The sequence below is a fragment of the Melospiza georgiana genome, chromosome Z (genome assembly GCF_028018845.1).
Source record: "Melospiza georgiana isolate bMelGeo1 chromosome Z, bMelGeo1.pri, whole genome shotgun sequence".
In the NCBI taxonomy this organism is placed as follows: domain Eukaryota; kingdom Metazoa; phylum Chordata; class Aves; order Passeriformes; family Passerellidae; genus Melospiza; species Melospiza georgiana.
Window position 1 is genome coordinate 78,265,222 of NC_080465.1, and position 15,800 is coordinate 78,281,021.

The following is a 15,800-nucleotide window of genomic DNA, read 5'->3' on the forward strand; positions in this document are numbered from 1 at the left end:
TTTAATACCTATAGTTCTAGAAATGGAGTGGCTTTTTTGTAGTAGCAGTCTTGAAAAAGACATCTGGATTTTCACATTTTTTAGTACTGTATCATTATACTTCAATGGCAACTCTAGAAGTGTGTTTGGAAGAAGATGTGGGAATGTTCAGTCAAAACATCCTTATCTGTCAGTAATCTTAAAAATTACAAAAAGACTTGCATCAATTTCATAAATGTGTCTTGACTGGTAACCCAAAGGCCATTAAACACTCAGTATTCCATGGCAGGGATATTTACTTTCTCTGAAAACTTTGAACTTCTTACTTCTCATAGAGACAAAATGCATTTTCAATTGTTCTGTGTTTTAAAATCTTGTTTCTAAAGCCATAGCAGATACTACTGTGGTTTGTGGATAACGTGACACTTTTTCAGCTGTATGCCCAGGATTAGGCAACATCGGTGCCTCCTTTTAGAATTACAGACTGATTTATATATTGAAGTTGACATCTGATTTAACAGCTAACATTCCTTTTGTTGCTTTGGAGGGAAGATCTGGGTGGTTGTGAAGCTGGATTGTGATATACAAGGTGTAGCATGTTCAGCTAACTTCCATGGAAAACGCACTGGGCTATTACGTTGTAATTACGCCAAGCCTTCCCCTGAGAACATTTTGTTCTGCAGCTCTTACACTCACTGATTTGATTGTAGAGTCAGGATCTAGCTACTAATAAAATATCCAGATATGGATGTCTTCATATTTGCAAGGCAGTCAGTACATTCATAAGGAGAGTTAGAAAGTATTTCAGCTTTCATAGACAATCGAAGTCTCCTGTCCCTTTAGAGGTATCTTAGTAATTTCAGCTTGCTTTATAGTCATGCAGAGTTTTCACAAATGTGCAGGCTATGTGTGGATATTCTAGGATATCCTAGACGTTCAAATAGTTTCTTGATAGCACTGCTTATGTGTGTTTCTGACCAATTTACTCTCACCCTAGTGATGACCAGCTTATCTTTCAGTAACCTCTGGTCACCTGCATGAAAATGCAAGTTCCCAGTATGAGTTCCCAAAGTACAGGGGCTTTGACCTGAGCCATACACTTGTCATTGCTCTGTAGCAGGAGGGAAAATTGCTATGTGGATAAAATTATGTTATTAATATCTAAGAGCAGGTCAAAGACTCAGTGCTCAGAACTTGAAAACCACATTTGTTTTTGGTATCACAAGTAAATAAATGAAAGAACTGGGCTGTCTTTTCATTTAATGTTAAGAGGTAGAACTGTGGTCACCAAATGACACCACATTTATTCTTCAGTCTCTGTTAGAAAGGGTTGCCAGGAAAGACAGCAAGGACCTGGACAGATTCATGTATGAAATGACACCATGTGTTTGTACTTCCTGTGGTTTTTAGTCAAAAAATCTATCCCAGAGCAGGTCTGAGATGGTAGAAATGGAAAACGTTCAAGATTCAAACATTCAGTCTCGGTCAGTGCTTAGACAAGTACATTGTTAAGTACATTTATTAATGTTGTAAAATACTGTAGTATGTAAAATACAATTTTTAAATATGTTTTTAAATATTACTGGTCTTGATAGAGGGACATCCTTATTTTTGTAAAAAATAGAAACTAATGCATACTTTTGTCCTTTAGATTTCTCTCTGGAATTCCACTTTCTGTGGTGCTTATTATTAAAAAGAATATGACCTTTTAGCTTTTGATCTGTTGAAACACTTTTTCTTCTAGGTACCTTGAACAGCATTTGTCATCTAGTTATAAATACCAGACCTGGTTTTTTTTATAATATGCCTGAATAGAATGTATTTTGAGAATGGACAGCTTGGGGGAGGGAGGTGAGTTACAATGCTTAAGACAGGCTGGGCTCTTAACAGTTACATGGGTGACAGTGTTAAACTTTACCTCCATCTGTTGCTGCATACTGACTTAAAAACCTGCATCCTCAATAAGTTCTTAAAAATTCACATTACTTTCATTGTTGTGGAGTCTTAGAAAAGTTGTAAGATGCTGCTTATGAAAGTAAATTAGGCATTCCGATTTTTTCATCATGCCACTGGTCTGTTCGCAAAAGAGAAATTTTTATAGTAACATTAGAATTTGCTGGGAAAGCCAGAAAAGGACCCCATCCATCCAGTCATTTTCATCAAGGACTTTTCATCCTATTGCTTCAAACTTAAAATAGGAATTTAGTTAAAATAATAAATAATTGTATATTTTTTTAATATGGGCCAAGTTAAAATAATAGTGGTGCTTCAGGGTTGCAAAGAAGTAATGAAATTTTTGGTTTGGTTTACAAATTGTGTTTTGGTTTAGTGGTTTTTTTCTTCTTCCCCAGCAACGCGCACAGAGTAGTTTGAGATCATTTGCTTTTTTTATTGTTAAGAGACAATTGCCATCAGACTTACTTTATTTCAGTAATTGCATCTAATTTGCTCTGTCCTCTGCATTTTAAGGTTTTCAGAGATCTGTCTTGTTTTTCCTAGCAAAATGAAACAATCTTCTGTGCTGCTCTATAGTCACTTTCTTCTGTATTAAAATCTAGATATTAGCAGTGAAAGTAATGGACAGATCACCCTCTCCAGCTGCAGTCAGGTGTTACTGGCTATTGCAAGGACCAAGTATGAATTTTTATTCTCTACAGGTCCATGCTTCACTTAATCAAAGATCGCTGAAAGAAAGTCAGATGGACTTTGAAATCCCTGACACCCTGACTGGTAGTTGGGGTGACTTCCATGTTTTGTGCCATGTCCTTGAAGTCTCCAGTGGCCTTGCTTCTTTATTCCATATGTTAGAAAACCAGGTGTTGAGTGGAAAAAGGTAGTCAAACTCATAAGATAAAATAATTTTAAAAAACGAAAGCTCAAAAGTACCCAATAGTTTCAACTTTTAGATTTTAAATTAAATAATTTTATATATGCATATTGCTTACTTCCTGGAAGCTTCTCTTCTTCTTCCAGTCAGTAAATGCCTTCCAGTTAGTAAAGTGTCTTTCTTTTTCTACAGTAAAATAAACGGGAAGGGCAGGGTAATTTCTAGTGCACTAGTTTTAAAGATGAGATCTGTTTCACGTGTTGTCTTAAGTAATTCCTGATTTTAGTTTAAATCATGACTGAAACAAACAAAAAAACCCCTTACCTTTATGATTTAGCGCTCATTTGGGAACGGTAGTAAACCAGAGCAGAGGTCCAGTTTTGTCTGTAATTTATAAGCATATATAAAGATTAGGAGCCCTTTAAATTAAGACATAATAAAGTGGAAGAAGTTGGATCATGGTAAAATATGATGGTCTAAGATTGATGGAACAGTATGTATTATGACATTGACCCTGTATATTGAAGGAAGGATGTGTAATTGTTTGTAAAGTCATGTTTTACAAACAATTACATACTTTAGAAAAAGTATTGCACATACTTTAGAAAAGTGTTGCACAAAGTTCACATGAATGCTGGATTACTGGGAGGATAGGTGATTACTGTATATAAATACCGTGATATGAGTATGAAGTGTTACAGGGAAGTGACTGATACAGGTTGTAGAGAGACCATCCATCCCTGGGGATACTCAGAAACTGTCTGGACATGGCCCTGGCTAAGGCACCTGGCTCTGGCTGTCTCTGCTCATCCAGGGGTTTTGACCAGGTGTCCTCCAGAGGTCCCCTTATTCTTGCAATTGGAGTAATGTTGAGTGAAAACTGTCACATTCATTAATATAATGGAAGTGGAGTAGTCAGTGTAATGCCCTGATACAAATGGCACTTGGGATGATCACGTGAGAAACTTGCAACCTTTTTTTCTTGGTCTTGAAGATTTGAAATCATTGAGTTTATTAACTTCATAAATTTATTATATATTAACATAAATAAGAATATAAATATTACCTATTTCCAGTATTAAATGCATTGCAAATTTAATTTGTCCAAAGCAGGCTTGTTCTTCACTTATTCAGTTGTTAACTCCTGGAGGGTAACATGAGTCAGGTGCCTCTGTAGAAATCTCTAGACCTTCAGTGCTCCCTCAGGCTGCTCCTGGTGTAGAAGCTTTGTGCCAGCACCAGGGACAGCCTTTTGTCCATGTTCTATACCATGGTGTGCTGGTTTAATTGATCTTGCAGGAGCTGAATTAAAATTAATCAAATCTGTATTTAGTAAACAGGTTTGAAAGGTTTTAAATATATTTATTTAAATATGAGCTTGTACGTACATTTTAAGTCAACCTAAAAAACAGCTGAATTTTGAAGTACATCTAGGAAAACTATGATGTTAATGCAGGATGGCCTCATCTCACTTTCAAAGTGTCTATCACTCAATTATTGAAATATTTTTGAATGTTTTAGATGTCTTTGTTACCAGTGTAAATTATTAATTATAATCTTTTATTCCTTATCTCCAGAGCAAACTAAAAAAACATATTTCTGCTACAAGGGTTACTGTTTTATTCAAAATGTTGTCTCTTGACTCTTCAAGGTGACAGGTTTAAATAAGTGAACAGAAAGCAAATCCCCCTAAACTTTTCAGTTAAACATTTTTTCTAGCTTAATGATGAAAGGGTTCTGTATGTGGTTGGTTCAAAAATTTGGTGTACAAAAAGGAGCTCTAAAAGAATCTCCTTTATCAGACCAGTAGGACTATATTGAAGGAATGGGTTTTTTTAAAAGCACAATTAGTTATGCAAAATGTAATGGTTATGGCATTTATCAGTCAGCAAATGTTTTACCACTTGTTGAGGATACTTGTGATCTCTCTTTGAAATTGGACTGTCATGGAATTAGTTTATTGGATTGAAGAAGAATGCTTATGACAGATCTCAAAAAGCCTCTTCTATTGATACTACGTTATTATTCAAAGAAATAGTCAGACAGGTGATTAACTGAAAAATATGACTGCTCCATTTTTTTTCCAAAAGCACTGAGAACCTAATCTTACAAAATCTTAAAATGAACACACAAGCTGCAGGTTAAAATACCCAAAGGCAAATACACCCCTGTCTGTAATGCTGCTCAGTTCCATAATTCTGAAGCAAGACTCTGTCTTCTGGGCTGTGTTTGTCTAGATAACAATCATGCTAATAATTTTCTACCTTCTTGTTTGAAAGATCTTCTATCTTGTATCTGCATGCATATCTGCAGTCTCACCATCATTTTGTAATATAGCTGTAGTATGGCTCAAGTCATTGCCTAAATTACACATTCCAAACTGAAAATACATTTGCAGCACACATGAAGAGACATTTTTCTGCTTAACATGGACAGTATTTAACTGAGTCAAGATTATTCCTAAAAAAATGGCTACCTAAGAATAATGAATTGTTTTACTTTTATTTCTATTAGTGCATTTTTTTCTGTATTTATAATATATTTATTCTTCAGTTAATCTAAATATTTTAGGTTTTTTGAAGTTGCTGGTAAACTGAGGTTTACCAAGGGAAGTTCAGTTGTTCATTCTGCTACCAATAACATCTCATGTGTAGTTCAGTGCTATTGGAAGGGAGCACTGCATTCTCCCCAGTCAGTGTGTGAGCGTTATGGTGAGCAGCACGGCAGGCTGTTGATAGGTAGGGCAGTTGCCTTGTGCATTTGAAGAGACAAGGCCTATACAAGTTTTTGTTAATGCTGCAGAAGTGTTCTAAATGCAATTACTTGAACTGGGAATGGAAACATAGTGATAAAGTGAGGCAATTCATGTTAGTACTGAAAAAGGGTATGACAAACTTTATGGTGGATTTGAAATCCAGTTTCAGATTTAAAGTTGGAGTGATGTTTCTTCAGTGTATTTCAAAACCACTGATAATTTTTGACTCTACTTGAACAACTCAAAAGACTTTTGAAACAGCATTGAACTCATGTTTGGTGTTCAGTGGCTTTGAAAGGTTGTTTATAGGATTATGAGTCTTACCTTTTCTTTGTTATATTAGTTGTATGTTAAATTTACCGTATTTCATGACAATGCGCAACACACATGGCACTGCTTTAAGTATTAATGTTTGAATTTGCTAACAAATTATAAAGGTGTTAAGAATTAGTAGTATCTATTATGTAAACTGTGCATTTAGTATCTACTAACCAGTTTCAGTATTGATACAGTCTTTGTGAATATTCTCCACTTGTTTAAAAATCAAAAAAGCTTGAATTTTAAATCAGCTTTTTTCCTTTAAAACCATAATTTCCAGTTAACAGCTGAAGATAAAACATATACTGTTATAAACCTTACAGAAAACTTTCTGGGAGCTGCTTGCTATCTTCTTAATAATTCTATTTTTCTAAGATTTGCACCAAGAACTTTTATTATGCACAGTGTTTGTCTTTCCTTCTTCTACAGGTAAACTGTTTCACATTGACTTTGGTTATATTTTGGGCCGGGACCCCAAGCCCCTTCCTCCCCCGATGAAGCTGAACAAGGAGATGGTGGAAGGCATGGGAGGCACCCAGAGTGAGCAGTACCAGGAGTTCCGCAAGCAGTGCTACACAGCCTTTCTCCACCTCCGCAGGTAACAGCACTGGGCTTGTGGCACAGCCCTCGAGAGCCACCCTAAAGCAGGAGAGGACACCAGTGAATGAATTGTTGAAATGTTTCTGTTGGAAATTCAAAGCTTGTTTAAACGAGAGCACAAGCATTTGTATGAAACAAAGGAATGAAAACATCACAGTGTTGGTGTAATGTGGAGGGTGAATGTAATTGTTCAAGTTAAAGCCCTCAATTTTGCTTGTTTAATAACTTAAATAGCTTCATTTCATAACTCAAATGCGTTATTAAATTATATTTCTTTTGGGGTATGTTTTTGCCCTTAAGCTTCTTTTCCTCTGATTATTGATGATCAAGGAACTGTCATTTTAATTTAAGTCATTACTCATTTGCTGCTTGATTCTCCTCCAGTTTAAATTAGTGATGATCAAATTCTTTGGCTTGAAGATGACACACACATATGCTTAGTTCAGTTCAGCTCCTGTGGGACAAAAATTAGCAACTTGTAGTGACAATCAAGCATGTTTGAAATTTCTTTAAATACCCAGAATTGTGGCAGCTAAAAACTCTTTAGACTCTGGTGTCTGTGAACCAACAGATCTTTCTTTTACATTTAGAATCAGTTTCATTTTTTTGCAGTGACTATATTACTTACCCATTAACTTTCTGAGCCAAGTAGCTCATTTTTGTTCTGTTTGAAGAGAGGACAGGTAAGCACTCCTGGTCTGTCTAGGGATTTAGCACATCTTCAATGAAGAGGAAAGATTTTCATTTTAATTTCAAAGATGACCTAATGGAAACTTTCAAGTATGTGTAAGAAATTGTTAATATGGTAAGCTTATGTGAAAAGTGCCTGGAATATGGAAAGCAGCCAGTGTTACAAAATAAAATGCTGCAGGTAGTTCTTCAGTTGATAAAAGGAGGAAGATTAAGGAATTGGTCTAGGAACTGAAGTTATTAATGTGTTAAAAAGCCATTCAACAATTTAAAAAAATAGTGGCATGTTGTCAGCAAGCAATATTTGTGGCTTCAGAGAACAGTCCAACTTCTGAACTTTGCTTAAAACTGTTTTGTAATGCTGTATTTATTTGTCATATACTTGAGTTGTTTTTGTTTAAACCTAGCTGTTTCAGTGGAAAGGTCTGTTGTGTCAATGAAGGATTATTCATTGAATTAATTTATGTAATGATATGCTACAAGGCTCATCATTAAATGTGTGTAGTATAATGGTAATTTGTGTATAGAACTAAACTGTAAATCAAGATGGTTTTATTTTTAATGTCTGGAATTGTAATTATAGTATTGCCGATATTTGCTCATTTTATTGGAAAATATTTTTACGTGGTTCTAGATAAATACCCTTAAGGCTTTCAACAACAATACTGTATGATAATATTAAAATTACTGCAACAATTATTTTAAGCAGCTAGAACTAAAAATAATTAAGATTACTTGTTAAAAAAGAATAATTGGTTGTGGAACACTTTAGTTCTAGCAGATCTGCATATTGACAAAAACCCATTCACGGACAGATTTTCTGGCCAAATAGTATGAAATCATAACCTCTGATAGCTAAGACAAAATGCAAACTCTGTCATCTCCATCAGATTATGCTTTATTTTAGTTCTTTATTTCCCTGAGGAATAACTAATTCTCTAAATATTTCAAGTACTGTATCTTGGCATATCAGGATTCCTAGTGGAGTGGATGTTGCATAATTAAAAGAAAAATACAAGGAATTTTAAAGTTACAAGTGAAGGAATAGTTTCGTCCATTGTTTCTGGTTGTAAGCAGTTTGGCATATGATCCTTACTGTATGTTCTTTAGTTTGGGGATTTTCTTAGGGAGTAGGAATAAGGAGATGCTTTCTGCTTTCTTAGTAATAGTGTAATCAGTCAAGTGTCTTTGTCAGCAGTGCTGTAGTGAAGGAGCAGCTGCTGCGCTGTGAATGTGTTGCAGGGCAAATTGCGGCTGTCAGCAGGACTTGGGCTGTAGCAGCCTCTTTTGCTTTCGTTATACATGTTGAGCCTGTTTAAAGATGTTTAAATCCTGCTACATGTCAGCATTTCCTTTCCATCAAGAATTTCCTGCTTACACATCTTCAGCAGGTTCCACAGTATGACAAAATGGTTCATGAGTCCCGTGGGATCTCAGCACCTCAGGATGAAGGTGTAGAGTGACCGAGACCACCGTTGGGGGGCTCGGGAGTCCTGGAATGTTGCCAGAAGTGTCTGGTGGCAGGACTTTGATCCTACACAGGAGACGACACCTGTATGAGGACTGGGAGGATTTCACTGGGTGAATGGTGAAGGGATAAGTTAGTTAGAGTATAAAACACAGGGTTTAGGATTTCTGTACAGGGGGGTCTAGAGAAGTAAGATGGAGGAATTGGGGCGTGTCCTGTCCTTCTTCTTCTTGGCCTCCATCTTCTGTGGTAATGGTGGCACTTTGGGATTGGTCTTTACTAGAAGTGCACCGGTTAATAAGGGTAGAAGGTATTGGGGAAAAATTATAAATATTGTATACATAACTTCGGGTATAAAGATAAGTGACCGCCCCGGGGGTTGCAGAGTGTGCCCATGGCTGACTTACTGTGCAGACCTCTGTTGGGCTGAAAGAAAATCTTTTAGATAAACAATTAATAAACACCGAGACCAAGACAAGATCAGAAGTCTCTCCTTGTCCTTTGAAGCGCCGGGCTGTCCAAGGCCACTCTGGGCCTTTCCAGGCCACCTAAACAGCCGAGAAACCAAACAAGTGGCATCCCTGAGCTATCTCCGGTCATAAATCAGCAAAGAGAAACATGGAAACCGACAGAGTCCCACCTCCCTCCTCATGGAGGGTCATCCCAGAGCACATGGCACAGGGTTATGTTCTGAATGTTCTGGAATATCTCTGCTGGGGCAGACTCTGCACCCTCTCTGGGCAATTTATGACAGCAAGGTATCAGTCAGAGCATTTCAGATTTTTTTCCAGAGTGAAAATGGCTCTACATTGTTTTGTTCCTTCCAGGTAAGGATTTCCCCTGCATTAATCCTGTGAGAAGGTGTGTTCAGTTTGAGTTACTGGGCATAGGAAAGGGCAGAGGAGTAGTCGGTAAGTTGGAGTACAGACAGAAGCTGTAGTTTGGGCTGAGATTTTTTTTTTTCTGTGTGGGTGAGGTAGTTTAATTGGCTGGAGTAGTTTTTCCCCAGTCTGTTCTTTGTTTAGTGACTGAGGCTGCAGTCCAGATCTGAATGGAAACACTGTGCAATAAAAGGAAAGCTGTGATGGCCCTTGGGAAGTGCTGCTCCTTTGGAAAGATTGTAGTGCAGTGTCTGGAGAGTGTTCTAAAAGCTGGGATTCGATGAAGAGAGAAGAACAGAAGTGAACCTGGGTAGGATCAGGTCCATATTCACTGAGTTTGGACTGCAAGGAAATACTTTGGGAAGAATAAATGCCATAATTTATTACAGCTAACTATGACATGACAATGATTAGGTAATATTCATGCTCTTGAGAAGATAATTTTGTCATGGGGGGTCCCATGTTCCACTGAAAGAAAGGTAGCATCCTTAAGGCATTTTAAACTTAGGAATTTTGACTTATTGACTAAGATCAGCAGGGCCTTGGTTTGGGACTGCAGATGACTATATACCTTCCTGTCCTTGTTTTTATAGTGAGTGTCTGTAGCTTCGTATTTGGTAGAGTATTGCAAAGCCAACGCCCTAAATATTTGATTGGTTTAGGACATCTATATGCAAAGGGTCTGGTAAATATTGAAAAAATAAATAGAGGAATGCTTAGGATCAAGCCGATGTTTGAGATATTAATTACTTTAAAACAAAAGTTACTGGTCTCAGAAAACATAGTAATGAGAATTGACCTTTTGTCTGAAGTGGATTCGTTTCTTCATACATGAGACCTTTTCTATGTAGAAGTAGGATTTTCATGTTGAATTTCTTTAACAGTACTTCATGTTCAAAACAGAAGTTAATCAACCTTCAGTGCAGTTGAATCCTTATTGATTTTATAAGTTAATTTGTACTGAGTTTGAAGAAAGCAAAGAGTAATGTGAGAAGGATTTAGATTTTAGTTTAGGTACTTCCTTAAACCTCCTTAAAACTAGGATGACCTGGCTCAGATTTTGTTCTGGCTGTGGATGGATGTCAGCCATTCCAGGGGCCTTTGTAATGTAGATGTCAAAGATGAGTGATATACCTTGCTTGATAACAGTGTTTGTTTTTTTACAAGTCAGGCTCCTAACTCAGGTGATTCAGCAAAATCTCTCCTCTTAGATGAGTTTGGGCTGTCAATTCCCCAGCTGTAATCTTCATGGATTACAATGATGTTGCCTGTAAGAAGGTTTGCAGTTGATTACTGAGTTATCGAAATGTTGGGGTGAGGGGCAGAGAACAGATCTGCAAATACTATAGTGAGCAATTTTTCCTTAATTTTTAATGGTTTTTTCCACTCCATAGTCCCCCTGCAGATTACCTTTTCTTGATGTTTTTTCCCCCCAAATGAGTATCTTTGGGTGATCTTATTCCTCAAGAATCACAAGACTTCATTGTATGGAACAGAACTGTCTCTTAACTGGCATCTAACAATGATCCCTAGACCTTTAAAATCTTTTTTTACAAGCCTCCATCACATAAATAGCTCCAATAACCTGTAGTGCTTATAAGCTGTTATCCTCTGCGTGGTTGAAGAGCAAAAGGGACTCTGAGACTGTGGATTCTCTGTCAGTTTGAAGGGAAAACTACTGACAGAAGGTACCAGTAATCTAGGAGGAGACTTGAGAGCATGTGCCTGTAACATTTAAGTATGTGTTAAAGGAAATCTAGTTTCAGGCAAGTGGAAGAAAAATTGATTAAAATCTGTGGTATCTGTTCCTAGGAGCAGAGCAACCTGACTGCCATATTTCTTAGCCAGACCTGAAACAAAATGGTAGAGTTAACTTTCCTTCTTTTCTTTTAATTTGCCATAAAAGTAATTTTCCTGACTCCAGCTCTCTGCCCTTGGGGAAGTGAAGTAAAACTTCTGAAAGAAATAAGACACTGAGGATTTCTAGCCAAACAGTTGATTTTAGTGCTTTTCTTATAATGTTTTAAAACTTATATTGGAATGTATTAGGTAGTGTTAGTTCCAGATAATAATAAAGTGTCAAGTGGTTTTGTTGGAACTAAGTTTATCTAGAGAGATGTCTTTTTTGAGCAGTATTTACTTTGTAAAATACAGCTGTGAAGCAGACGTTTTGTTTAGCTGAAATACTTTGCACTCCTTGCAATTGTCAGCTGATATATATTCAGCAGGTTCCTAATAAACAAGTTTTGCTGCTAAGAATTCGTTTGCTCTCAACTGTGAAGCTCCTGGTTCTCTTAGCAAAGCAATATTTCAATTGGTGAAGTCGGTGACATGTTTTGTATCTTAAAGGGAATTAGATCTTTTTGCAGAGGAAGGGGAGTTCTAGTTTTTGCTGAACAGCTTGAAAGTTATCCTCTAAAAAAGAAACTGACAGCTAATTTTCTGCAAGGGCAAAATGGTGTTCTTTAAAACAAATACTCATGAATGTTTCCAAAACCATTTTAAAGCCGAAAACTGTTCTCTGATTTGTCTTTTAATGGTTATAGATGACATTTGTATTTGTACTTCCTAAGTGTACTGTGCTACCATTATTGCTGGAGCTTAATTGAGGAACTGAAGACTTGGATTTGGTTGAATATTTAACTCATTATGTCAAAAGCCCTTGCAGTGATTGGAAAAATAATTTTTTGTACTTATGAAGACTTCACCTGTTTGAATAAATATCATGCTGCTGTATCACTTAATAATAAAAAATAACATTTGCATCAGTATTCTAGCATATGTTTATCCTAAAAGAGGTAGAAAATGGCATTATAACTTAAAATACATTAAATCATAGTTTATATTTCATGTGTCTCTAAGTAAATGTTCTGATGATTTTAGAAAACTGTAACAAGATCAGAGCATTTTATTCCGTTTTGGCAGTTTAAGAGATTTTGAAGTTTAAACTTTGATAGTGTGTGTCAGTATCTCGTGTTCTTTAACATAAATTCTTTCAATTCGTACTAAAAATGGATCTCTGAAGCATTAACAGTTCTTTGTAAGATGATGATGATGAGTTCTTAAATTGTTTACAAAATGTCTTTTGTACAGTTTACAAGATGTTTTACTTAATTTGCTCTTCTACTTAGGTATTCCAACTTGATCTTGAATTTATTTTCCCTCATGGTGGATGCCAACATTCCAGATATTGCTCTTGAACCTGACAAGACTGTAAAAAAGGTAATTGTGGCGCTTTCATTGTCTTTCAGTGACCCAGGACATCTCATTACAAAATTTTCAGTCACTTGTGATGATGACTTATTTGTGTCTCACCTGAAAATACTTGCTCCTGTTTTATAAGCCTTTAGCAATTCCTTTCTTCACTGAAGTTAAAGATAGGAGAGTGTACTTGGAGAACACTTAGCACATGTGCCTGTGAATACAGAATGCCTTTTCATCATCCCTGTAATGCTGCACACTCTGCTCCAGCACCCTGTTCCAGTGGGAACTTTAGCTAAGAAGAGTGTTGTTTCCACCTTATCAAACTTAGAAGTGAAGCAGTCAACACTGACTGTATCATGAAAGATTGTCCCAGCTAGTCTAGAAACCTTTAAGACATGGATGGTTTTATAAAAACAGTCTTCTTCTAGTTAAAAAACCAGTATACTGAAGGTCTAAAACCAGTAGGCTGGTATATCTTCATGAATGAGAAATTTTTGTTTCTTGGGAAGGCAGACTTTTGTCCTGTAATTCTAACTTTGTCCTTTATACCAGCTCAAGTCATTCTTCTCCATCTGGTGTTGGAGCAATAGTTGACATGAAAAATACAGGATACATCTCCATCTGGATTTCATTACACTTACATTTTAGACAAATGCTGGTTTTTTTTATAATCTGATTTATAGTGAAGGGCTATCTGTTTTAATTCTCCAAAAGACTTTGTGGAGCCTGTGTGTCCAATGGAAATTAGTTCACTGTAATTTTTATTCAAGCTGTGGATTGTCTCTCAGATAGGCTGTTCTTCACTGTTTTCAAGAAGTTATTTTAGCAGAGATTCAGAATGTTCAAATAAATATTTCATGTTCTAATATAATTTCCTTAAAGAAAACTAAATTGTGACTTGCACAGATTTTTCCTTTTCTCTTCAAGGATCCAGGCATTTTATTTAGAGTTTCTTGGTTTCAAATCAATACAAAGAGTTCTTGCAGCTGTTCAGTTTCATATCCAGGAAGCTGAGCTAGTCACAAGTGCTGTGTTTTGTGGTAAAGATGACAGTGTTCCCTCCACTCAACTGTTTTCCTGAGAAAATGACAGCAAATTATTTCTGCTTATTAATACTTGATACTTGAACCTCACCTCTGTCCCTAAATGCCCTACAGATTGGGTAGGTTACTTACATAGAACTTGGGAGATAAAAGCCTGAAGTAAGCAACTGAAATGGTTCAATACCTTCCAAGTTCTGGAAGTAACTACGCTTTTGTACAGATACCTTCTTTGCAAGGAAGAGACCTTCCCAACAGAATGCTAGTTCTGTCTTAAGAATTTAATCTTTATAAAGAAGATGTATTTGGCTCTGTCTACCCTTTGGAAACATGAGTGATACAGTAAGGAGGGGGAAGATCTTTTAGATTGCAAAGTCTACTGATAAATGCACCATAAATCTAGTAAAATTTGAAGGTAGAATGGGGCTAATTTGGGGTAAGTTTGTGCTTGACTGAAACAGTCATCAGGAGCTCAAACCAGTGGTTTCACTGAACTTCAGAAGTGCTGGTTTCTTTGATGTTTGCACCAGTAAGTTTGAGACTTATGATGCATTTTAATCTTACTTATCACTGGTCTAGAGTTCCCAGTCCTTTGATCACAGAATCGCAGAATGGCTTGGGCTGGAAGAGATTTTAAAGATGATCTTATTCCATCTCCCTGCCATGGGCCACTTCCACTAGGACACTGCTTGTGTGACAGTGTTGTTCATCCTTGCCTTGAATCAGTTCTTGTGAGCTCTGATATTTTTTACTAAGAGTCTTCTTATGCTTGCTTCTTATCAACATGCAATATCCTTGTTTCTTAATAGCATCTTGGTGTTGCATTTTTGGCGGAAAACTCTCTAGAAATGCTGTCCAAGGGTATATGCTTTCACTAATTAATGATAATATAATGTTGAGTTCTGTGAAATACTTGTAAAGAATGATTTTAATATAGCAATAGTTAGTATTTCAGACTCTTCTAAAACTCTTCTACTTACTGTAAATTCCCAATATAATTTTATTGACTTAACAAATCAAGGTACAGAATTGAAAGCCAGAAGGTCTGTTGTACAGCTGAGAAGTATGTTACAGTTCACTTATGTACAATAATTAAAAACCAAGATTATGTGAAGCATAACAGTATTGCATACATCTGTAGATCATGCAAGGCAGCAAAATCTAAAAGGAAATTCAGAATCACAGAGTATTCTGGGTTGGAAAGGACCCACAGGGATTATGAAGTCCAGCTGTTAAGTGAGTGATCCACGTGGGATCAAACCCACAACTGTGTCATTACCAGCGCACACTCTGACCACCTGAGCTCTGAATTAGATACATGTGGTTGTCTCTAAATTCCATTACAAAGTAGAAATAACAGCGCTTTCATTGCATGAAAAGAACACGAGCTTAGTTGTTACGTGACAGATCACTGTTAGATTAAATGCAGCAATTAGTTATTAGGATCCTGCGCTCTGACAGTGGTGCAGCTCAGTGAACTGTGACTTTTACCCTCATGGGAGATTGTAGGCTGTCCATTCACAGAGGCTTTAAAATGTGAAAGCAGACAGAACTGAAGCAGGAAGGCAAATGTTTCTGATAAGGAATGCAAATCACTTTGAGAAGGAAAGATTCTACTTCCCTGGGTTCTTTTAAGTTATTTTAGAGTGTGCTGGTTCCTTAAAAAAAAAAAAAAAAAAACAAAAACAAAACACGCACAGTAAGGTATTGTCAGGAAGACAGCTAAATTGTTTAGCTCTCTCAAGTTTTGTTATCTTATATAAACTTTTGGGTTTTTCTGACAGTTCAGCTGTTTCTGAATCCTGTTGACAGTTTGGTAATTTTGGTTCAAAGTTGTCCTTTAAATGCACTCCTTAAATTTGTGCAAAAATAGATAACATCCCAGGATCCCTAAAGAGTGGGTAAGCAGAGGAGCCTCCCATTAAGCAGTTGTTTGTTATTATGATCTGCTGGATGCTTATGACAATGTTCAAAGCTCCTGTGAAAGCAATTTTTTTCTTTAGTTCTCAATTTTTCATTTCTCTATTTTAAAAAGATA

At 36.5% G+C, this 15,800-nt stretch overlaps 1 protein-coding gene across 1 annotated transcript in view; it reads left to right on the forward strand.

Moving 5' to 3' along the window:
- The window catches only part of PIK3C3 (phosphatidylinositol 3-kinase catalytic subunit type 3), a 68,586-nt gene that overhangs the window by 38,590 nt on the left and 14,196 nt on the right, over nt 1-15,800 (forward strand). Inside the window, exons 22-23 of the mRNA XM_058043811.1 lie at nt 6,309-6,477; nt 12,650-12,740. Coding sequence (XP_057899794.1) covers nt 6,309-6,477; nt 12,650-12,740 — 260 coding nt within the window. The remainder of the gene's footprint in view (nt 1-6,308; nt 6,478-12,649; nt 12,741-15,800) is intronic.